This window comes from Podarcis pityusensis, assembly GCF_964106645.2.
Source record: "Podarcis pityusensis genome assembly, chromosome: 12".
NCBI classification, from domain to species: Eukaryota; Metazoa; Chordata; class Lepidosauria; order Squamata; family Lacertidae; genus Podarcis; species Podarcis pityusensis.
Window position 1 is genome coordinate 23921479 of NC_138037.1, and position 26014 is coordinate 23947492.

Genomic DNA, 26014 nt, shown 5'->3' on the forward strand with positions numbered 1-26014 from the left:
TAAGCAGCAGCAATGCTGGAAAAGGAGGGCAGCTCCATCTATCACAAGTGCCACTACTGGTAAAAATGCTATATGATAAACACAAAGGAGATAGCTGGTAGAGAGTGAACACTTCCAAAGTTAACATTGTTCATATTTTACTGCCAGAAAAGGGAACAGGGAAGATTGTTACGATGCAGAATCACCATTACTTTCTAATACAAAACAAGCAAACATATACAGACAAATAGAAATACAATTGGGACCAAAAAAAATTAAAGAGTCTTGAAAATCTGTTGCCAAATTATTCTGTTTTCCAAAGACTGTGATGCTGCCAACTGTGGTAAGGTTTTGACATCATAAAGCAGGGATTGGGAATCTGTGACCCTGAATATATTGTAGAACTACAATGTCCATCATCCATGACCACTGGTCATGCTGGCTGGGGTTGATTGTATCCGACAACATCTGGAGGGTCACTGGTTCCTTATCTCGGCCATAAAGCAACAATAAAGCAGTCAGTTCAAGTAACAGATTCTCTAAGAAACATCCTGCCTTCAATTTCTGCTTCTATGTGCCATTAATGAATGAACTTCATTCTACAGCAGAGGCATCATTTTGATTTTGATTGCTTCAAAATGCAATGATGTCTTAAGGCTGACATTACGAGCGCAGAACAACAGAAACATTAAATAGCTTGAAATAGGAAAGGGAAGAAGGCAAACAAAATTGCACATACCTGAAAATAAGATTGAACACCTAAATGCACTTCAGCTCTGTTCCACTGAGGACCCTGGGGGCCACTCTGTGACCAAAGTTCAAAAGACATGTTTCCCTCTTTTCTGAGCACCTAAAAATCGAACAACATCTACAGTGAAATGAGCAACTCGTGTTTTGCAAATCGTAAGGCAGTCTTTTAACAGCTGCAGTTTAGCTCCGCGTTTCATTTTTACATGAAAAGAAATAGTTATAATAACTATTCTACAAATCTCTGAACATGCAGTATGTTTATGGTGAATGACTTTTTTTTTTTAACAGAATCTGGGATAGCAGCCTCTTAATTCACACCAGCCTTTGATTTATTTACACATTCAAAGCATTAGCCTGCAGTCACATGTAGTGCTAGCAGGGAATGGCTTCCTTCTAGTAAGATCTGCAGAATGTGTCTGAATAATACCAGAACCACATGAGCAAGGCCAATGTTTCTGACCCAGTCACTGAACTCCTGGTCAGAATTGGTCTTTTGAATGTGGATCCAGTATTCACAACAAAATTTGGCGATGGGTCCTTTTCTGCAACTGAGCACTCCTCCGGTGGGGGCATGACATGGGGCACTAGAGAACATCCCCATGCTTGCCCTTGCACAATGTTATTAGCGGGGCAAGGAAGGGCAAGGAGGGAATAATGCCTGAAAAGGGCTGGCGATTAACACGTAAGGGAGAGGATAAGGGCCCCAGAATAACAAGTTTTAAATTTTGATTGTGTAAACAACGCTTGATCATTTCCACTTCAACTGGTTTGAATAGCAAGTGATGACACTTGTCTTTGGTATGCCGAAGAAATAAGAAAAGCAATCCTAATACCAAGAACAGTTAAAATTGCTATTACCCCATGATTGTATTCAGTTTCAAAACTCATTTTAGTTTCGCAGTACATTAAACATCCAGTTGTTTGCATTAAAAAACTTTTGCAATCAAGTTCCAGAGCTCTTGTTTAGTTTGAACTTCAGAAGGTGCATGAGGTGTCCTCCTCGCTTCCTGCCTCAGTAAATATTCATTGAATTGTGACGGGTTGCTCCCAGGAGTCAACTGCCCTAAACATGCTTCACTGAAGCTAAAGTGTCTTAACTGAGTCAAACTGACAACATCAGGAGATGGAAGTATGGTGATGTATGTCAAATTGTGATTCTAGACAGCAGTGACAGAACTGTACATCATCAGCTCCCCAAAACACTTTTCCTCTCCAGGATTTATCACCAGGTTAATGATCTGCAGTTTTAGCTCCAGGACTATCTAGAGAGGCTTTTCATTTTAATAGAAGAAAAATCATCTCCCAGTTGCACATAACATGGCAAAATGAAATAGCTATTCCCTTTAAATGGAACAGTTTTCATTGACAGAGAAGTCTCACATATCAACATTATTTCTTTTATTTAATTAGAACATTTGTACCCCACTCTTCAGCCAAAAAAGGCTCCCAGAGCAGCTTACGTATGATCAATTGAAACAGTCCCTCTTGCAGGCTTACAATTCTCCCCCCCCACACACACACCATCAATGACACAACAGGGGAAAGGAACAGGGAAGCAAAAGGGGGGGGGGGGAGCAAACTCAGTTCTTAAACAATGACTAGCTGCCATAGAGACAGTTCAGGGGGTGATAACAGAATAAATGATATAAGAAGGGAGCTGAAGCCCAAGACAGGAAGAAAGGTGGCAAGGAAACACCTAGCTACTTTAAATGAATTCAGCTCTCCAGGGCCTGAGGAGCTGCACCCGAGGGTACTAAAGGAGCTTGTGGATGTAATCTCAGAGCTATGTATGCTATCTCGAGCTTCCTGAAGGGAAGGTGGGATATAAATGTAATCATCATTGTAATCATCATCATCATCATGCAGGTTGTGAATATTATTTTTCTTTCTTTTTTTAGTCTATAAACTGTCTTTTTAGTACCTTCAGTGAACCCACTGTTGCCCCATTCATATAGTTCCAAAACACCAGCTTGCACTTCGGTCCAGTCTGAGAAATTACTGGAGTGGTAATGTCAGCAGTATGTCCAAATTCTCCATTGGAACTGTCTGCATAGAGATACCAGCCTTCTTTAGTCGCCCTGTAAAGAGAGAAATTCACAAATCAAATGAATTCCGTATTTTTCGCTCCATAAGAGGCACCTGACCATAAGACGCACCTAGTTTTTAAAGGAGGAAAACAAGAAAAAAATTCTGAACGAAACAGTGGGTGTATGATTTCTGTGGTTCATGCTGTGGCCACAGACATGATATGTGAGTTTGGGGGTAGCCCAATGCAAAAATCCTGAGACTCCATGTGGATCCATTTTTTTGATGTGCCTAGATCCAGCCTGAGTGTTGTCTGCATGAACTGGCAGTGGCTCTCCAGGGTTTCAGGAAAGTCTCATCTCAGGAGATGCCAGGGATTGAACTGGAACCTTCTGTATACAAAACAGATTCTCTGTCACTAAGCTATGGCCCTTTCCCTAAGATGGGTCCTGCTTAAGGAGCTGGTGTGGTTAGTTGCCTGCCTAAGGCAGCACCTCTCCTCTGCCATTCCAATGACAGTTCTATCCAGAGCCTGAAGTGCCTCTGTGTTGCCTCAAGATGCTGCCTGCTGTGTCCGCACAGGCTCTCCATTCAGTTCAGCAAAAAACACATTGAATGCAAAACACGTTTCACTCTACAACCATGAGGATTCCAAATGTTTTTAATTATCATTATTATTAACCAAAGATTCCATGCCACACCTCAGCTGAGGGCCAGACGTCACAAGATGCTTAACATGTTATTGGGAAGATCATCAGGTCCGTAAAAAGAAAAATAGCAGTGAGGGAGGTGCATATTTTCAACAGGACTGTAAAATATGAAAATTTTAAGGTGCCATTACGACAGAAGAAGAAAAGGCAATGGTAAACAATGGCTACATTCTCCATAGATGTAACTCAGATTATTCTGTAAGATATGCAATTTTTAATGGCAAAGATGACTGTGGCAGTGCAATCCTAGGCAAATTCACTCAGAGGTAAGCAACACTTACCCACGCGGGTGGCCACAGAGCCTAGGACTTGCCAATCAGAAGGTCGGCGGTTCAAATCCCCACGACAGGGTGAGCTCCTGTTGCTCGGTCCCTGCTCCTGCCAACCTAGCAGTTCGAAAGCACGTCAAAGTGCAAGTAGATAAACAGGTACCGCTCCAGTGGGAAGGTAAACCACATTTCTGTGCGCTGCTCTGGTTTGCCAGAAGCGGCTTAGTCATGCTGGCCACATGACCCAGAAGCGGTACAGCGGCTCCCTCGGCCAATAAAGCGAGATGAGCGCTGCAACCCCAGAGTCAGCCACGACTGGACCTAATGGTCAGGGGTCCCTTTACCTTTACCTTTAAGCAACACTACATTCAACAAATTTCACTCCCAGGTTAAGTATGTAGAGGATAATTTGCAACCTTAATACTTAGGTATATTTAGTCTATAAGAAATTAAGTCTGATGCAACTATAATACTACTGCAATCAATGCTTTGGGAGAAATGGGCTAGGGTGAAGGGCAGGAGTGGATTCCATGCTCAGGAGCAGTTGGCCTTTATTTCCCAGAGGTAAACCAGAATGAATACTTTTCCACCCTGGTCCACCACCCAGACTCCACCCCTCAGTTTACCCCTGATAGGCCAGCCACCATGGTAAAGTCATTCTGCCCTCTGGGGGTTTGAGGGGCTGCTGCGCCAGGTCTCAATCACCGCCCACCTCCAGACATTCCCAATATTTCTCAGTGCTCCAGAAGCTTTGCTACCTAGAGGGCTGGCTCTGCAATGTGCCCTCTCCCACCAATCTTCTCCAGGATCTTCCTTTTGCATGTGGAAACAGGAAGAAGCGGGGAGTGAAGACAATGAATCACTATGCTGACCACAATATGGAGAAAACATTCTTTACCTTGAGAAAGCAGACAACGTCAACTGTTGCGAAAGAAAGGCAGCAGCAATACAACAATGTGTTAATGGTGCAAGGTTCATTCATAGCTTGCATTTAGAAGGACCGTTTAAAGGGTTATTTTTAATCAGGCTTTTGAGTCCTATAAATTTTGCCTTAAGTATGGTTCTGTGCTGTTGTTGCTTATTTATATAACTTGACTGTTTTTAGTGTATGCCACTCTAATCTCCTTAGGCAGGAAGAGTGGGATACAAACAATTAAAATAAACAAACACAGTGGTCCAAATGTATAGGCAGGCATGGCCAAACTTGGCCCTCCAGATGTTTTGGGACTACAACTCCCATCATCCCTAGCTAATGGGACCAGTGGTCAGGGGTGGTGGGAACTGTAGTCCCAAAACATCTGGAGGGCCAAGTTTTGCCATGCCTGGATAGGCTATGGGTGCGTCCAGAGTTCAGCATTTCAAACTTTCAGCTAAGTTTGCTAGGAATACCAAAAGGGATGCCAAAAGGGTGATGATGATGATAATGATAATGGATAATAATAATATTTACTATTAGCAGTTGGACAGGGATCACCATACCCCCACCCCCACCCCCAAAAAAAGCCCCTTGATGTTACATCTTGATGTAACATTGTTCCGGGGGAATTCTGGAATAGCAATTCTAGCAGGTAGCTATTGACTACCTTAAGGGGCTCTGGTGTTACACTGGAAGAGTGGGAAATGTTTTAAAAGAATCTGCTGCTCAGTTACCAATGGTAAGCATGCACAAACCCACACTCAACACAGCTCAAAATAATTCCTTCTGAAAAATAATTAAATGTCCCACTCATTTTTTTGCCACTTATAACGTGGGTACCAATTTTGGGTGAAGTTTCACAAAGTAATAATCTAAAATGAAGGCAACTCTTAAGTCAGTCTTAGTGGTAAAGAGATCCCCAACAATTATTGCTTACTGCTTATTGGTCTGCTTATCAGTACACCAAGAATCTTTTTATCCAATCCAGTGAGCATATTTCTCTAGTTTACGTGGCTATGTGTATAATACATGCATGTGAATGTATGTATTGCACACGGTCCTGTCCAAATGCTATGGTCCTCACAGATTTTCTCTCAGTTCCGTCTTCCTAAACAGGTGGTAACCAGAGAAAGGACCTTCTCAATTATAGCTTCCAATTTGGAATGCCCTTCCCATTTGGTTTAGTGCCAAATTTGATTTATGGGGCTGAGGGGAAATGATGCCAGGCAGAAACATTTTCATTTGACAAGACTTCTAGTATAGCCCCTGTTTTTAATCTGCTAATATCTTACTGGTTTCCCCCCTGTTTATATTGTGTTTTTATGTGCTGCACTGTTACTTTGTTGCTGTGTTAATACAATGCTATTTACCTATTGTTAGTGTTAACCTGATATTATTGCTACCCTAAGAAATTCATTTAACCGAAGAATGGCATATATGTGTGTTAAATAAATAAATAGATCTGTATGGAAATATTTCCAAGTACCAATCAATAATATTTAACTTCAAATATTTTTGCAGGTTATGAGGATACAAAATGTAGGTTTGCATGCTCACCAACAGAGAAAAAAGATACATTTCACCCATCTGTGTCTTCCGTTGTTGTCTTTATTTTATTTTTAAATGATGCTTGCTGCTGTTTTGCCCTTGGGAAAATTCCTCCTGAATTGCTAAGTGGGCGTTAAGCATATTCTCTCTTTTCTCATGACAGTAATGCTTACGAGAGAAGACGCAGAGATACAATACTGTGAGATTTCTTTACCCTGTCTCCTGAGTTCTCTCATAGAGTATTTTAATGCGCTTCAATGATCCTATGAAAGAATGCTATAAACTGTACAATTTTGACCTTGCTTTGTTGCAACCATTTGATTCACTGTTTATCCCCATAATTCTTTCCTTACTTGGGCAAAGAAGGGAGCTCAAGATTCTGAACATCTAAAGTTTTCAAAGTCTATATTATAAGTACATTTGCTTTGTCATGCAATTCAGTATTTTTCAACCAGACTATTAAAAAACAGTTTTAAAAAAGGTAAAAGCCATTTTGGAAGGTTATAATTTCTATGAAAGTTCAGCTCTCAGCACAGTTTACCAATTCTGTTCAGTACTTCCGTGTGCAGCAGTTGAGAAGTAAGTAAATGCAGATGTAGATTCCTATTACAGTTCAAATATTCAGAAAAACCAATATAATCTGTCAAGTATGAATTGTTTTTAAAAGGCAAGTTATTCTGTTACAGGCTATACATATAAAACCCAACTCTGAAGCATACTTTGCGGCAATGGTTTCATTGAAGTGCCTGGAGGATTTTCCACATTACCAGTTTATTGCACAATAAACACGCTTTCCCTTCTCATTTGCTGAGCACAGTCACCACGTGGCTTCTCTCAAAATTATTAGGAAAGCAGATTTCATTGTGCACCATAGCCACACCATTTCAGGCCTTGGAGAAAAAATGGAATTCTCTCTCCAGATAGCACATGAATGTTTTTGAAATGCAGTTGTCCACCTTTAAAAACATCCTTGGCAAGGGCAAGGAGGAATGATTTCACATGTGCAAGCTGGGCTTCCTCAAAGTCAACTGCAAAAGAAGAAAAAGGTCCTGTGCAATTACAAAAGTATCTGGGTTGTTATCCAAATGTCAGCTTGTATCTGGTCCTATGTGAAGGCCAGGGCTAGCATGGGTGTCTAAGCTGAAACCTTGTCTTGTCTTTTTGATGATTAAATATAGCCACTGGGGCATGCAACAAAATTCCATTGTGCCATGCTACTTTTAAAGTCAGACATGCTGTTTTCCCATTCCATTCTTCTGCTTCTCCTCCTAAGCTTCCCATTTTTTAATCTCTCAGGTTCAGAGTTTCTAGCATCCTGTTTTCCACGGTGGTCACTAACCAGCCAGTGAACTTATTCTAATAGCAGAAAAGTAATATTTGTTTATTAAATTTGTATATTGCCCTTCATCCATAGATCTCAGGGTGGTAAAAATACAATATAAAAAACACAAACTACAGAACAAAAACAAACCAAGAATCTCCCACTCCCACAACACATTTAAAAGGGTATGGGATGTTAGTCAGCTCAAGGCCTAGTTGAAGAAGAAAGAATGCATTATTTTTCTACTCATTTTTACCTTCAGCTAATTTGAGAGCACAGACTTGGTTTGGTATGTGCTGGATTTGTTTTCCCTGCATCTTACATACAGTGTTTTTTGGGCAACCTTGTGTTCTGATTCAGAAGCCTCTGGGTGCAATGCAATAGCTGCTTCATGCTATTTACTGCAGTGTGGGATACCTTCTAGCTCTCTATATAGTCTGGGAATGGGATATTTAAACAATCACCTTGTCTTATTTGAACCAACCCAAGAACTGCTATCCACATATATTTATAAATGCATGCGTGTATTTATACTGCATTTATGTCTTGGTTTTAAATGCGTTGTAAGTTGCTTGGAGACCTTTGGGTGGCAAGCAACTAACAAGTCTACTAAATAAATAAACATCAAGCACAATATTGGACATCCTACACCATGTCCCAATGCTGTAAGAAGTGTGGTCGCTGGCACAATGATTTCCTGCCGTGCTGCTGAGGGTGTACAATGCTTGACCAAAGACCCATGAGCTTTCTAACAAGCTGTTTGGGTTTCTATCCTCATCTGTGAATTTTTGGTGTTACCATATTATTTTTGCTGTTCTTTGCAATCTTATGCTTTCAGGAATGTTTTAAGATTGTCCCTGTTCCCCCCACCCCCGCTGCAAGCCATTTTGAGGAGCCTTCTGTAGAAAAGTGTTTTTGTTTCTAAGAATTGTAAACCAAACAAACTAGCCATAACCCTGCACTCAGGGAGTGGCTGCAATTGCACATCATGCTAAACCATAAGCAATAGAATATCAATAAAGAGCAATGTGCTAGTCTAGTGCATATGCCTGCATCATTCTGCTTCTCTCTTCATCAAGCTGGTTAACCATGGCATGCAAACCAGTGCATTGTTTTCCAAACAAACCTTTATGCTAAGCAAAGGTTTGATCTTGCCATAATTAATGTGGTTTGTTTGGAAGAAACCATAAGTGTGGGTGTGCACACCATGCTAAGCCAAGACTTGTACTTCGTCACTCCCAGCTTGGAAAAGTGAGAGGCGCAGTGGGAGCAATTCAGTGCTGTGCACAGAAGTTTTGTAAACGGATGTGGAAATAAGGTGACCTGAATTTATGATTCGAGAGACAGAAAATCCAGATTTGACTGATTCATCCATCCCTATCCAGCACACTACTCATTCCTGGTGATGATAATCCATATGTTATAGCTTACTGCATGGGTAGGCAAACTAAAGCCCGGGGGCCGGATCCGGCCCAATCGCCTTCTAAATCGGGCCCACAAACGGTTCGGGAATTAGTGTGTTTTTACATGAGTAGAATGTGTCCTTTTGTTTAAAATGCATCTCCGGGTTATTTGTGGGGCCTGCCTGGTGTTTTTACATCAGTAGAATGTGTGCTTTTATTTAAAACACATCTCTGGGTTATTTGTGGGGCATAGGAATTCATTATTATTTTTTCAAAATATAGTCTGGCCCCCCACAAGGTCTGAGGGACAGTGGACCGGCCCCCTGCTGAAAAAGTTTGCTGACCCCTGGCTTACTGTGACATGCACCCTTGGCCAGTGAGACCTGCCCAAAGGCACTATTGAACTTCATGGCTGAGAAGAGATTTGAATGCTCTTTCCCACAATGCAGCTGCTGTTGAAGAGTTGAGCTTTAAGTACATGACTTGACTGAAAGACAAAAATGAGTAGGGATGCAGAAATGGAGCGATTCACTTTCACCACTTTTGTGCATTATGCAACAACAGGCTTTTTTTTTGCAGAAGATAACACTGATTGAAAGAATGCTAAGTAGGCAATGTAAATTAATGTCATACGTTCCATTACATGTTGAATAGAATATAGTCTGAAGTGACTATATTTAATGGAGCTTGAAGTATACATACCATTATATAGCACAGAGATGCATACACACACATGAGGAGAGACATCACTAACTATTGAAAAATGATTATGTGGGGGGGGGGGTAAAGAACACTACATAAGAGCCATTTTCACTGCACAGATTCAAGTACTACATTATAAAGAATACTCTCCAGCACTCTTTATGATCTCTGTTTCTTAAAGTGTCATTTGAATGCACTTCCATTAATTTCACACTATCTCAATGAGACATCTATCTAAAAATATATACTGTCAGCACATTCCGCCCCAAAGCAGCCAACATAAACACATTGCAGTGAAAAATATTTATCCTTTCATTCCACCCACTCACCCATACTGAAAAGCTAAATTGCAAACACAAATGCACTCTCAATGGTATATAATGTTGCTTTTAAATTTTAAGTATTCCTGGATTCATAATTTTCAGTCTACGATTTAAAGAGTTTCTACAGATTTTCTTTTTCTATTGTTGTTTCCCACAAATCAGCCTTATTTCTTTGGGAACTTCCACCATGAAGACATCGTCAAATAGCCTGCAAGTTATTGTGCATTTGGCATGAGACTGGCAAAAGATATGAGCCTTCTTCCAACCCTGTCCCTCCCCAAAAGGCATTCAGCGAGGTAAGCACCACTAGCAGATTTATAGGTATGCACAGAATGTGTAAAATTTGGGCCCCAGTGGTTGAGGGGCACCAAATAACTGAGAGAATCTGTTTGAGATATGACTACAATGAACTGCCAAATTCCAGTATTTCTAGTTTGTTGTGTTGTTTTCACTTATCATTTCTCCTGCTCCTCAATTAAAATTAGAGGCTATTCCAATAGGATCATCACTGAACAGTGGTACCAGACTTTGACTTCTTACTTTTTTTAAAAAAAACAAACACAACACCAAGTCTCTAACCTTTCTAGAAAGAAAGTTATGAAGCATAATGTGCAGATATCTAGCTAAGCAATTTGTGTTAAATGAACCAGCCTGGCTGCTCCTACCTTTCAGTGTTTTTAGCCAATGAGTGAAGTCAGAACTGGATTTATGCCAGATGTGGCCCTAAACTCTGAGCTTTTTTTTTAAAAAAATGAAGTCTCTAGCCCTTCTAGAAATAAAGTTGTGCAAGCAACCTTCTAAGCAAGGAGAGCCCACTGACACAAACAGAGAGACAGGTATGATGCCTCTGGCACTGCAACACAGAGTACTTGCTGAAGTTCAGTTCCAACTGGCTATGACGATAACTCCTCCCCTTCTTTCTGAAGCAAAGACGTTGCCTTGGCAGCTGTTGTGGGACAAAGATGGGAGAGCATAGGAGAGATAGGATGAGATAGGTGAGGGGAGAGAGACTCTGTGTTGGCCAGCAGGTGCAGTAATGGCTTTTCTCACCTGTCCAGCCCTAGGAGCCTTCATAAGAGAGCTGTTTCCAGAGGAAGAACTGTGAGGGAAGAGAGACTCTGTTTTCCATCAGAAGGTGGTTGGTTTCACCAGTGCAACCCTACTTCCTGCCCAAAGAACTTCCAGAACAGCATTGCTGCCACAGGCATTATGTGTATATGCACTTTAGTGAGCTGAATAGAGTGAGATATTATGAGTTATGGGGGTGTAGAGCAGGTGTGTATGAGCTTAACAGCAATTAGTTTATTTTTTGGTTGCTATTTTGTTAATATTGTTTTATGGATTATAAATGCTGTTAATCACATAATATGCTTTTTGCCTTAACTGCGGTGTTTAGCTTATTTTTTTAGTTGTTGCTTTGGTTACAATGTTTTTTAGATTGTAATTCTTCTACTGGTGACTTGTTAATTATTTCATATGATTTATGCTGTACTTGTGATGTTTTATTGTGTTCTATAATGTTCTTGTTATGTATTGTTTGTAAGCCGCTCTGGGATTGATTTGAATGAAAGGCAGCATAGAAAAATATAACAAATCAAATCAAAAGGAAAGATGCTACTACCCCTTTGGGTTTTTGGAGGATGTTGGAGTTGGGGAAGGGCTGAGACTATTCCATCTCCTTTGCTTTGGCTGCCTATGGAAGAACTTTTTGAAAAAGGGCAGGGTGGGGGGAGAGGCTTTTTGAAAAGCATGCAGAAAAGATGTGCTGGGGCCTATTTGCCGCCTCTTTGTGTTGCTGCCTGAAGAGGGTTTCACTCACCCTCAGTAAACCCCCCTCCCACATGTAGCTTCATCCACAGAGTTAGTGCAGGCTGATGCTTCTTCTCTTTTAGTTCCCTGCCTCGAATGAGAGAGGGGTGTTAATTCAGTGCCATCATTGCTTGAAAGTCACATCAAGTACTGCGTCAGTCTCTACTAGTCCAAATGGAAGACTATGAAAATAGGAAGGCAAATTTTCTAACATCCCTCACAATAAATAAGAAACCCCTTGTTTCTGGCTTGGTGCTGGAGTACAGAATCAACTCCACAGAAATCAGAGCCCTTGGAGAATCGGATAATTACCATTTAATCCACAGTAACATAATTAACTGCAAAATGAATTTCTTGTTGGAAGAAAATTACTCGGGTTAATCTATGAATGTAATCATACACTATATGCACTATAGGTAAAAGGTACCCAGACTTTTCAGCAGGTGAGCAAAGAGGAATTTAGTTCATTCTGAGAAATCCTTAGTGTTTTGCAGTTAATGGCCAAAAAGTGATATGGAGTGCTGTGGAAGACTTGCACACATAACCAGAGATGTGCTTTGTCACTGAACTTCCATTCCCTAAAGGGCAAGCCACTGTTAAGTATAAAAGCTTAAGTATCTCTTTGGTAGTGGTAGGGCTGCCATATATTCTTTTCTTGTCTTTTTTGAGCTTTTCACTTTGAAATATAGCAACCCTAGGTAGTGGAAACTACCTATTTTGCAATTACACATACCAAAAAAACAACAACCCAGGACAAAGCTCCAGCTGTGATACTGTTTCCACTTTTTGAGTGTGGGTCACATCTGAATAGATGTTCTATGTTTTAGACGGATTTAAACTGGTTGTTGTTGTTGGTGGTGTGTATTGGTAAAAATTTTTAAGTTCTTCTTGCTACCCCTAAGATCTTTTGCAACTACAGTGACCTAGAAATGTGAGTAAATAACCTAATATAAGTGTACTTTTTACCAACAAAGGATATTGGGACAAGCCTGATGGCAGCCAAACTAAACATATTATCGTCACATAAATAAGCCAAGACTAGATGGTTATCAATGTGATTCCTGTTTCTTTCACAATGCCTTTGATTTTACTTATTTTAACTCACTTCTCTTCCTTTGATAATTCAAAAATAATTCACAAACCAAAGGGCACCAGAGATGAAGAATTCCATATTTAACACAACAATTGCTGAATACTAGCTTAAAAATTATCTACTGTTCCTTTTTGTTGTTGTTATTTTGTTGTGCTTTAAGTTTGGCTGCTTCTGACAAAGAGCTGAAATTAATTCACAATTCTTTTGTGGCTCATCCAAAACAGAGCACATCTCATTAACATTCCATCATAAATCCTCTGAGCTTGAAAGGAAAAGGAAACAATGGGATAAAATCTCACTCTCAAGTAATAAAGATGGAAGCAGACATTCCAGCACAGCATCTAATCACAGTTGGCATGATTTATTTACAGTTTTGCAACTCTTCTGTGGTTTGGCACAATATGAAATTGAGGTTTCACTTGGCAAATGCTTTAACAGTTCCAGTTTTTCCCACTTGGTCAGGGTATAAGATTATATGACTGCTTGCTGCTTTTGACTGTCATGTCAAATCAGATCCAGACCCAACAGAGAGCAGCTATTACCCCAATGACATTCAGCCAATAACTTAACAGAGTCTATCTGAGAAAACTGTGGGAGTCACTAGGGAAACAGCACCATAGGATGCCTGTTCCAATATAAGCCATATAAGAATTCTTAGAATCATTTCCACTAGCAGTTATGCACTTGATACAGCCTTATGTGAATAGCCCATCCACACAAATAGATCCTATATGATCCAATGAGCCACAGTTTGGCTTACAGACAATTGCAGGACCTCATATTTATATACAAGCAAACACAGCTAGCATGCAACAAAACACACACATTAAATCTTTTTATTGTTCAGCATATCATGCGCAAATCCAAATAATCTTTTTACTAGGAAATGATGGTCTGCATAATGAACCCACCAGAAATCAATTGCCACTTTCCCCCCCTTGAGTCCAAGGCAATTCCAGTGTTTGTTATGTGAAAACATGGGAGGGTGTGTGAGACATTGCCTGCCATAGGTGCTGTATGAAGTCTGGGCTCAAAGTGTTTATCCTCAAATTGCGTCAGATTCAAGTCAGTAGGTGTGGTAATGGTATCAAGTGCACTATCCTGCTGGTGAAATGGGACCCTGCCCCCCACATGGCCTCTTACACCCCCCATTATTAGGTCAGGGGTTTTTGGAGCACCAGAAGAAGAAGAAGAAGAAGAAGAAGAAGAGGAGGAGGAGGAGGAGTTTGGATTTGATATCTCACCTTTCACTCCCTTTAAGGAGTCTCAAAGCGGCTAACATTCTCATTTCCCTTCCTCCCCCACAACAAACACTCTGTGAGTTGAGTGGGGCTGAGAGACTTCAAAGAAGTATGACTAGCCCAAGGTCACCCAGCAGCTGCATGTGGAGGAGCGAAGACACGAACCCAGTTCCCCAGATTACAAGACTACCGCTCTTAACCACTACACCACACTGGCTCTCATAGAACACTATGCTGGGGGACAAAAAGGGAGATTGTTCCATTGGCCAAGCTTGCACTGATGAAATAATTGGAAAAGCATGACCCTGAATTCCTCCCATTGCCTGTTCTCAAACCTTCCTTAGTTGTAAAACCTAAGCATGCATCCCTTCTTGCACATGAATCCCCACCACCACTGTAAACATGAGTTAAGCAATACATATGACTGATATTGAACCCAGGGCCTCAAAGGGAGTGTTCTTGGATTATGACTGCCAGATGTAATCACAAACTCAGGTAGAACAGGTGGGGGAGGCACACAGGGAACTCACAAAGTGGATTGGGAGGAATTCGAGCCTGAGAGCAGAAGACAGGGCACAGTGCGGACAACCCTTCAGCTCAATCCCAAAACCTTGATTAGGGCTACAGATCCATGGTAGAGCATTTGCTCTGCATGTAAATGGTCCCAAATTCAATCCCTGGCATATCTAGGTAGGGCTGGAGAAGCCTTCTGTCTGAACTCTGGAGAACCACTGCTATTCAATGTGCACCAACAGTCTGACTCAAAATACAATGTTCCATTGTTATAATGCACATATGTACCAGACTTTGGAGACTCTAGATATAATTTATATAATCTAAACACAAACACACACACACTAGCAGTCTAATAAATCCAGTGTAAAGATAGTGGAAGAGCTGTAACTAAGTGGTAGAAGACATGCTTTGTATGCAGAAGGTCCAGGTTCAATCTCCAGCATTTCTGGATATGTCTGGAGAATCTCATGCCTGAAACCCTGGAAAAACTCTGTTAAGTAAATTGCGTTTTCTGTTTCCAATTGTTCAGAACTTTGTTAAGCAGACCAAAGCAGCAGCAGCAGCACACTCACTGTTAAAATCTAACACAGCTGGCTAAATCCACACAGCCCGAAAGGAATACATATAATTCTGAGTGGTTTGACCATTGCACTCACGTAGTATGATCAGTCAACGGTCTATGGCCCTCTCCACCTGGGTGGATTTCGGCTCCTTTTCCAAGGCCCCACTGGAATATGTTAACAGTATGGGTTGAAGCTATTGTTGCCACTTTAGCAGCAGGCTGATACCATTCACAGAAGTTTCCACTGTCAAAGTCACAAGCATCTGAGGCTATTGAAACAAGAAAGAAAAGAACATTGGAATTATATTGAACAATATAGACATGAAATGTCATTTCATTTCCATGGATAGTTTGGCTAGTTTCTTTACAAGGCACTAGTAGTTGCTGTGTGAACGTTCTCACTGGTACTCTGTGTCAGAGCAATGGAAACTTTGTTATTGCAAGCAATAAGAGCCTGCCCAAAATGTTCTTCCCCCATGATGGTTTTTAGCCTTTTTATGATATACTGTATTGAAAGTTGTGTTCTAAACTGAAGGGTGGGACATTAAAATTTCCAAAACCAACCAAACAACCAACAAAATGGTTCTGGCTGGCTACTGTTCTAAATATGATCAGCACAATTGTTAAAGCATGATTCCAAGAGAGCAGATTTAACATACTATTTTCTTGACTGTTTCTTCTATAGCTCTGCTTAAAAGCAACCCCTCCCCTCATCTCAAAAAGTTAGCTTTTGTAGTATTAAACAAAATATTGTTCTCCTTCTGAATAGTAGTCATAAGTGAAGGGGTTTTGTTCTTATAATAATTGTTCCTAAATTTAGGCTGTCAATAGTACTGGTGACATGACAGCCTGTTATGTTCCTAGGTATGACAACTGATGTGAAGGCTTTTGCCTTTTATAAATAAAGAATTCATTTATTCAATAAAACCACAAAGCTATTTTGAAGTCTGTGGCATCCCTGTCAAGTTTTGAAAGCCACTGTCTCCAGAATATTTATTTAACAAGAATGAAACAGAATATATATATTAAATTCATTAACTGTTATGGAACCATTAAGACCTACCATGTGTTATGCAGAGCAAATTTTTTAGGTTGAGCTTTTTGGTTATGAGCTATTAAATTGGCTCTATCAAGTACTATGAAATCAACAATGATTATACAGTGCTCCTGTAGGCTTATTTTGCATAAGAAACCAAGCTAGATAACTTAATGGCACATATTTTCAACTCATTGCTTCAAATTTCCATAGCCTTTTGCATGCAGATGAGTGCAAAGGTGCTTTGTAGTCATTGGTCAGTTTAGTAAATCAAACAATTATATGAAACTTTAAAAATGAGAAATGGGCAGAACAATGCATGCTGGAGGCATTTCTTCTAAATCACTGCCATTTCAAATCCCAGCATCATATGAAAGAGCACACAATAGTTTCTTTGAGCGTAAAACCTAAACTGAATTACTTTGAGAATGGGGAAGATACAAAAAAAAATTTAAGATATGCACATAGAATAGCAATCTAATATGAACATGGAATAGCACCATGAAAGAATCAGGTCAACTTAATGCAGCAGTATTCATTAATAACACTGGGCAACAATTTTTTTACTTTTTGAATGTTGTCTAGATTTCTACAACTGCTTTAGGGTACTTTTGCACTGCTGAATCAGGAAATGGCACCCGTTTCTCTCCATCAGGTCAGGTTTTTGTGCTATGTTGATTTGAAAAAAATCAGATCTTGTGACAAAATCGATTACATTTTTGTGGCATTATCAGCTGATTTTTGTCAACACATATAATCCTAAATATGTTTTTAAGAGAAAAAAATGTTTTTCCAACAACATATATTGATTATCTGATATAAACATCAATTACTGTAAACTGAATGGTGGGCATTGATAAAGGTAATGCTTCCCCATTTTTCAAACTTCAGGGCTTGAACTTCTGTTTCTTGGAACTCCTAGAATGCTCAGTGGCAGGGAGGTCTCTCTTCAGAGTCCAACAGTAGTCAGCCATCATGACTGCGTCCCAGCGACCCTGATACCTGGTCTCCATCTCTTTCATGTCCTGATGGAATCTCTCCCCCTGCTCATCACTCATTGAACCCAAGTTCTCAGGAAACCGGTCCATATGTGAAAATAGGTAGTGCATCTTGACGCTCATGTTGCAGCCCAGGTTTCTGAAAGCAGTCAGCATGTTGTTGACAAGTTCTGCGTAGTTTCTGGCCTTATTGTTGCCAAGAAAGTTCTTCACTACCAGAACAAATGCCTTCCACGCTTCCAGTTCCACTTCGTTCATTGAGCTTCCGAACTCTGGATCTCTGATGAGCTGACGGATCTGAGGACCGTCAAAGATGCCAGCTTTCAACTTCTCCATGGTCAATCCTGGAAAAGCCTGGCACAAGTAAGTGAAGCAGTCACCATCCTTGTCCAGAGCCTTGGTGATTAAGCCGAGCTTGATGTGCAGCGGTGGGAAGAGTATTCTGTCTCTGTCCACCAGAGGGTCGTTGATGACGTTCCTTTCTTTGCAAGGCACCAATTCCTCCCGCACAAGCCAGTCCTTCTTTGTATAATGCTGAGCACGGTCCCTACTATCCCACATGCACAGAAAACATGGGTACTTGGTGAAGCCAGACTGTTGTCCCAACAAAAAGTTCACCATCTTCAGGTCAACACAAATAAACCACTTATGCTGATCATAACCAATTTTCTCCAGCACATACTTCACCGCTTCATAGTTTTCCTTCAGTGTACTCGAGTGAGCCAGGGGTACAGAGGCAAACTGGTTGCTGTTGTGTAGCAGAACACATTTCAGTGATCGCTTGCTGCTGTCAATGAACAGTCTCCAATCTTTGGGTTCGTACTGTGGTACCCCAAGCTTGAGCAGAAGCTGTGCAATATCTGCACAGTACACCAAGTCCTTCTCTTCCGAGAAAAAACGGAGGTACTCTTGATGCCTGTTGCGGAAGAAGCTGATCCAAGCACTGTCAGAGAGGAGGTTTTTTTCCCTTCAATCTGGATGCCAACAGTTCGGCAGAGTCCTTTGGCAAGCTGAGGTCGCGAACTAGATCATTCAACTCCTTTTGGGAAAATGGATGTGGAGCATCATCTTCAAGAACCACTTCTTCTTCTTCATGTCCTTCAACACTGGAGGCATCTTCATCACTAATGTCAGGAAGTTCTCCAAAGATAGGCACTGGAATTTCATCACAATGAGCTACAGGACGACGTGCTTATTGAAGATGAGGATACTTGAGGCTGCTCTGGTTCTTTCTGTTGATCCCAGTCACATCAACAGCGCAGAAGTAGCAGTCAGTGACATGGTTTGTCGGCTCCCTCCAAACCATGGGAATTCCAAAGTTCAGACTCTTCTTGCCTTTGGTCCACCCACGTAGTGTCTCAGTGCATGCCTTGCACACCATGTGTGGCGCCCAAGCTTTATCCTGGTCACCAAGTTTAATACCAAAATAAGCATGGTAAGCAACTTTATGCTTTGCCGCACCAATTTATGGAAGATTTCGAGGTTTTATGACTTCAAACTGATCCCTTTTTGACATAATCACCCAGAACTATTGGACCTGAATACTTCTTGTCATTAAAATAATCATTTCCAATCAAAACAATTATTCGACATGGCATTTTACCCCCACCAACTTCTTCTAAAATGCTCCACACAAGCGTACATGTGATCAAAAATGTAAAAAAACGACATGTGGCCATAGCTCAAAAACCTGACCTGATTGAGCAAAACCAATGTGATTTTTGGATTCAGCACATCAGATTCGTCCTAAATCATCTGAAAAAATGCAGACAACAAATTTGTTGTTGACCAGTGTAATTCTTATGCTCACCACAAGATGACTCATCAGATCTGTCAGAACAATCAGGACGGAAATCACACTTCTGGGTGATATTGATGCATTGGCCAGTGGCTCTGCAGATGAATTCTTTTTCTGTACAGTTGTTCATAGGAAGTGTCACGGGAATGGATGTCCCTGATGGAGTTGTTGAATCAACTGGCAAATTCCCTTAAGAAGCAAATGGTTACATTTATCTCTTATGAGTTTCACAAATATCCTATTTTTTCATATATGAGGAATGGCCCTTAGCATGGAAAGCAAACCCAATGAGAAAAGGTTTAACATGGAGAAAAGAAGACTGAGCAGCTGACATTCAAATAGCTGGGTAGGTGTAGGTGTTTGCTCTTTGCAAGATCTAATGCACTTAAGTTATAGGAGAATAGGTTATTTTTTTGTTGAACAGTAAGTGATACTCCTTGACTCTAAGAGCCATTCAACAGTGGAACCAATTACCTGGAAAGGCGGTGGGCTCTCCCTCATATAGAGGGATAGTCTAGCTCTGGAATTCTTGCCTTGAGCAGGGGATTGGACTAGGTGGTCTACAAAGCTCTCTCTAACTCAATGATTCTATGACTTCTTCCAAAATGGGTATTCATTTTCCTGCATTCTGCATTTCTGGGATTGGGAACTTCATTTGCATGCGAACTATAAGTCACAATTTGGCCACACTAAAAGTTTTAAGTCTAGATTTCTCCTTACCATTGTAAAGTGTGCAGTTCATAAAAGATAGGTCATCAATTCCAATGTCTCCAGTGAAGCCATCCCCCACAGTACCTTCCACCAAGATCTAAGAAAAAGCAATAATTAAAAAGCCATCTGTCACCGCCGCTGAGAGGATTTCCACTTCTAATTACATGTTTAATACCCATTTATACCCCTCCCCTCAAAAGAGTACGATTTTGACTTTTTATGAAGCGCTTATAGCCTTTCTTGAGGATAAACTGTGTTTATGAGAGAAACTAATCATGATTAACTCTCCCTGGTGCTCCTTTTAATCACAAGGAACACTTAAAGCATTAGTGTGGTTGGCTACACAGCCATGTGTAAGCCCATTAAAATATCACTGTAATATAGAATTATGGCAAGATTCTATAGTTAGAGCCTCATCACTGTTAGCACATTCAGTAGTAATCATTACATAATTAATCATGGTTAATGATTTCAGTCATCATGTGTCTGAAGCATAATATTAGGGAAATACCATTAAAATGAACCAAAATGAAGATGCTATTATATTATTCGACGAACAGTAAAGAAATAGCGTTTCAAGAAATGGTATTAGAGAACAGACTTTCTATATGGAGGTTCCCTTTAGATGTCACCCCAGCCACATGTGAGGCCTTATCCTGGAAGCACATGTAAATGACTCAACTACATGGGCAGGAATGAATCACAAAAACTTCACATCATGCTGAAAATATGAAGGAGATGCTCAGAGTGAAGAAGCTCCCAAATGACTAAAGAAGATCTAACAGATATCTGACTATAATCAATATCCGTGGTATTATGGTTTTTATCTTATGTTAAATTAAGTGGTGCGACCTAAATTAAACTCCAGTTCAAATACAATGGGTTGGACTCAACATAACATTAAGTTGCTGGTTTGGTCAACAAAGATTTCTACTTGTGCAATGTAACATTCTCTCCATCTCCTTACCCCATGCACCCCATAAATCTGTTCTGGGGTTTCCCCTACCCCCATGGAGAATATTTGAGGACAGTGTGGGGCATGCCCTGTTGCACTGGCAGTAATCCTTCTGCCAGTGCTTTTATGTAGTTAAATAGTTATATTTCATTATGTCCAGGGTTTAAAGGACTTGCCTTGACAGAGAGACACCCAAGTAGCTCCCCAATTAAGCTGCCCCTGAAGTCTGGAGAAGTTTCTAGAGTGGCATGGCATATGAGATGTTAGGCACTGTCACTGGGAAGGAATACAAACGAAGACAGAGGGACACTTTTTTCTTGTGAGATCTTTTAGATCTTGTCCACAGTATTTTAGATTGGACAGCTCATATTCTGTCTTAGTCTTGGACACTGTCAAATGTATTTGGGCATTCTTTATCAGCACAAAAGATGGAGAGCCTGATTATCTGGTCTGATTCCAAAATCTATTATTGGAAACAGTTAAAATGAAGGATTTCTGCTAAGGGCCCTTCAACCTGGAGAGAACTAACCAGGGTAGAATAGTGAGAACACGGACAAATAAGGAACATGAGGATACATTCCCAACATATATGCCTGTGTGCTCCTTTCTTGCTTTACATAAGAACATGAAGGGGAGCTACCAGTTTCTTCCTTTCTACACACCCTAACAAGTTTCAATATCAAGGCCTAACTGGATGAGATGACATTAAAATCAGGACTGGATCCCCCATCTCTTTAAATTTTATAAATTTCCTGTTTTGGAAAAGGACAGATTAGCCTTTCCCAGTCTGGGTAGTACCATCCATGTAGATAGCATAATTTCCAACATCAGCTATGCAATACAGGCAGTAGATCAAAACTGCACATTCAGATGTCATGTGGTTTGGGGAAATGATTGAACGCCTATAAAACCCTTGCATGCACATGCCCTACAATAATGCTCTCGTCAATCATAAAAAGCAGACACATGAATCCCACAGTCCGGATAAACAGAAAGATACATCTTAGTTTCGATATTAGATTTCCATGCGCCATAAGCTACAGGTGATAATTTAGACAATACATCCATATTTTTGAAAAATTAAAGAGTGACAGGGAAAAAATAAGCTGGAAAAGTGCATCTTAAATCGTAATGCAACTGATATTTTCAAAAACAAATGTTCCTCATCAGACATTTACATAAGATGATGTTCTTTTCAGTTCTGTATCATTGGCATTTAGGTGAGGGAATGAAGGATGGGGTTGTGGTAAACAGATTCAGGTCAAATGTGGGAATGTATGTTTAGACATTATGTATTGCTACATCCTTTCTCCTGCAGCTAATTAGTTCTTGTAAATATTTTCCCTTTCGGAAAACTAGCAATGAATAACAAATAGGAAGGATTCTTGCAAGATACAAAAAAGATGAGTGTCTGTTTTTACATGCCAGAAGCTTCCCTTTGATAGGCAGGCAAACTCCAGTTAGCTACAATTCAGTGCAGATAAAGTAAATTTGCCAATAGAAGTGTGGATGTGGGAGAATAATAACGTAAAAGGAATTCATCCTAAGAGACTGTCAAAGGAAGAAAAATACCAAGACTGCATTACAATAAACATATAGTCAAAATTATTTGTGTACAATGCCACATTATTTCCAAAATTAGCCTGAATATTCAATTTGGGGTTTTCCTTTATTTAATATGTTACGGATAAATAATAGCCTTGCTTTGGGTAATGGGATATTGATTATAAAGTATAACACATTCTTTCAGGCTGGTCTTGGAGGCAGAGTACACATGATGTGTACACAATCCATATCTATCCTGTGTCTGTCCTAGCTGTGTTTTAAGTTCAGTACTGTGTACACAGATTTGTATCTCTTATTAAATAGAGGAGGAGGCGGTAGCATGAACTGTTGGAGCTAGGTCTACATTCAGGAAAGGGTACACTTGGGAAACCAAATAGAGTTGGCAAAAGACATTCTTGACTACCACTGTCACCTGCACATTTGTAACTGAGGCAAAATCAAGAGTACCTACCCCCAAACAAAAAAACTCTTTTAGAACAGGTTGGATGCTTCTTCCAGACCCATCAGTACCACCAACCAATAGTAACTGTTTTGTCTGGATGTTATTTTTAAAATTAGAACTACTCACTATACATTCTGGACCTGCCATCATCTGACACAGTTGCCATCTTCTCTTGCCCATTTTCCACCCTTATACTCAACTGTATTCACAGACTTCAAACTAATTGTCATTAACTGAGAACATTAATTGAGAAAATCCTGATAGCACGGTTTCTGCTGTTTCCAAACTGGGAGCTCTTAGGTCCAAACAAGAAGTTACTTTAAGTGCATAGCAAGTTACTATGTGCTTTTCTTTTCCATATTTACTTACTGGTGCTGAGGTGGCCAATTTTAATTGGGACAGCAGGACGAGGCAATGGGATGATTAACCTTTTCCTTCCCAGCTTTGATCCCAATCACACCCACACCCACCCCTGAGGCTTAGGGAGGGGCAAAGACCCACTACACCTGTAATCAAATACGTAAAAATATAGCACAACATGTTAATTGACCCTTAGATATATCCAATATAATTCTTACAAGTTGGCCTAAGCAATCTTGATTTCTGCTCTTCGTGATACATGGCAAAGAGGTTTTCACAAAAACTCCATGTAAAGGTGCAAATAGGATCAGTTTCTTATCTACTTTTTTTTTGTAGTGAAGAAAGATTTGTCAGAATTCGGTTCCAAAATGCAAGTCATTTTAAAAAGCATCTGTCAGTTGTGTATGTGCAAACCTTAGATTCCATTATATATACTGTACCATCCTCCAGGGAACTCATTTACCATGAAGCTAATTTCACATCTCATTTATTATCTGAATGAGGATAAATAGTTCCCAGTTTCTTTTAGCTCTAAGAACTTTGCAGATCCAGCTTGAATGAAACTTACAAGGCTCATATGTAGTTGGTCAAATATTACATAAGAAATAATTCTCTGTAAATGAGAATTATACATTATATTTGACTTACCGTATATTAAAGAGAAATACTGATTATTTTTAGAACAAATTGAACTTGTTATCTAAAATTGCCGCAGTAAGGACAAAGCTGATGCTATGGAAATTCATAGGTTAATAGGTCTCTTGGCAGATATGAAGGCAATTCCTTCCAACAGTAGTATGACCCATTCTTCCCAATTCCTCCATAACTTCTGTGGTTATTCAGAATGTATATTTATTTAATCTACCTTCTGAGATTTTGAGAAGTTAACTTCGTGTTTTATAGCTGCTGGATTTTTCTTTTACTTTTTTTACTGCTCGTTTTATTCTGCGGTTTTATGGTGTATATATATATATATATATATATATGTATATGTTTACATTTCTTATTGTTTTAATTTGGGTGTATGTGTGCCATCTTCTATTTCTATTCTATTTTCAAAAGCAGAGTAGATTGTTTGGGCACAGAATGTGCACAGAATATTGGAAACATGAAATAATGCACAAGTGTGGGTCTTGATGTTGCAAGATAGACTAACAGGCAGCATGTGCTAACAGCTTCCATCTTGTCAGCCTGAGGCCTAAAAGGAAGGGGGAAATTGTGTTGGACGGTTAATTAATTCAGATCCCAATTTCCCCCAGATCCTGGCGTTGTAAGCCACTTTAAAGGACCACGGAGGGAAAGCCCATGTCCCTTTGCCTCTAGAGTGGCTACTGATGCATCACCCCCCCCCCCAAAAAAAGTAGAGAAGCAAATCTAGAAATAATGACTATAATTTACATAGAAATATAATCCGTTTTACCAGCGTTTGGAAGACTTAGACTAGACTACCTTTAAAGACTACCTTTACAGACTAGACTACCTTTAAAGCCCTATACGGCCTAGGACCCTCGTACCTACGGGACCGCCTCTCCTGGTATGCCCCACAGAGAAACTTACGGTCTTCAAATAAAAACATCTTGAAGGTCCTAGGCCACAGAGAAGTTAGGCTGGCCTCAACTAGAGCCAGGGCTTTTTCGGCTGTGGCTCCGATCTGGTGGAACACTCTGTCACAAGAGACCAGGGCCCTGCGGGACATCTTTCCGCAGGGCCTGCAAGACAGAGCTGTTCCACCAGGCCTTTGGCCAGGGCACAGCCTGACTCCCTCCCTCGGCAATCTTCGCGGAGCTCTGGCCCAATGGTTGCCAGTGGCCTGAATTAATTAATTTTATAATGAATGATTTTAGAGTGTTGTTTATGCCATACTTTTATACTGTTTTATTGTTGTTAGCCGCCCTGAGCCCGGCTTTGGCTGGGGAGGGCGGGATATAAATAAAATTTATTATTATTATTATTATTAGGTGAACTTTGTTCCTGCATAGTGTGCTGTCCAGGTACCAACGGTTGATGGACAACTTCAAGGCCCCTGCTGTCCCTTCCTATCTTTAAATAGGACTTGGGTCACACAGTCCTTCAGAGGTCTGCCCTCTGTAAAGTAGGACACATCACTCTCCTGAGCGCCTCTGTCTGCAAATGGGTGGCAATCTCTCTTCCCCTCTTTGTTGCAATTTAGTTGTGGATATGGAGTGCAGACCAAGCTGATCTGGTGGTGGAAAGATGCCATGAAAGTCATCCCACTCCTGTTCCTGTCCTATCCTTGCCCCACCTCTGCCTCTATTTCTCTATGCTGTCACCATGATGCATCCTGTTGTGACTAAATGTGTTTTATGCTCTAGGCAATTCAGTCTTTTCCAGATCTATGTGTTTACAGCAAAATGTAAACCAAGTTTTCTTGGATACTTTTTTTCTGTAGAACTATGTAAGAGGAAAGACAAAGTAAAATATCTTTGTCTATAACACATTCATTTTCCTCCCCAAAGTTTAACAAATCAGCTATATATGATTAATCATATAAGGCATCCTATAGCTAAAACTATTTTGAGAAACAAATGCTTAACTGGTAATAAATCATTAAACTGAACTAAATAGCCAAGCCGCAAAAAACTTTTCAGACAGAGATAGGCCTTCACTCCTTTAAACAACACAGAAGAAACTGTGAGATGAAAAATGAGATAAGATATAAGCAAATATGATAAATGCAAAGCAATTAATTTTAATCCAGTGTTTCAAAATTAAGAAAATTGACTTTAAAGTCAATGTCATTTTTCATCACGTTGTTGCTAATGCCAAAAATTGGGTCTATTTTTCATTTTAACACAGTGGGAGTTGAATCAAAAAGTCTTCGTATTGGAACTAATTAGAAACTTATTGCTTCCTCTTCTTCTGTTTCCCCTGCCCCATCTTTTCAGTAGCAACTAAATGCTTTTTTTCTGAACCCATTTTTTATGTTCCTAAAAAACTAAGTGATGTACAATGGACCCTTT

The 26014-nt window shown here is 40.2% G+C and overlaps 1 protein-coding gene across 2 annotated transcripts in view; it reads right to left on the minus strand.

Annotated features, from left to right (window-relative positions):
- MALRD1 (MAM and LDL receptor class A domain containing 1) overlaps positions 1 to 26014 on the minus strand; it is a 228651-nt gene that overhangs the window by 144656 nt on the left and 57981 nt on the right. For both annotated transcript variants that reach the window (XM_080974345.1, XM_080974346.1), the window contains 5 exons: positions 19720 to 19807; positions 19012 to 19188; positions 15262 to 15436; positions 2651 to 2807; positions 719 to 829 (listed from right to left, as the gene is read on the minus strand). In XM_080974345.1, coding sequence (XP_080830471.1) covers positions 719 to 829; positions 2651 to 2807; positions 15262 to 15436; positions 19012 to 19188; positions 19720 to 19807 — 708 coding nt within the window. The remainder of the gene's footprint in view (positions 1 to 718; positions 830 to 2650; positions 2808 to 15261; positions 15437 to 19011; positions 19189 to 19719; positions 19808 to 26014) is intronic.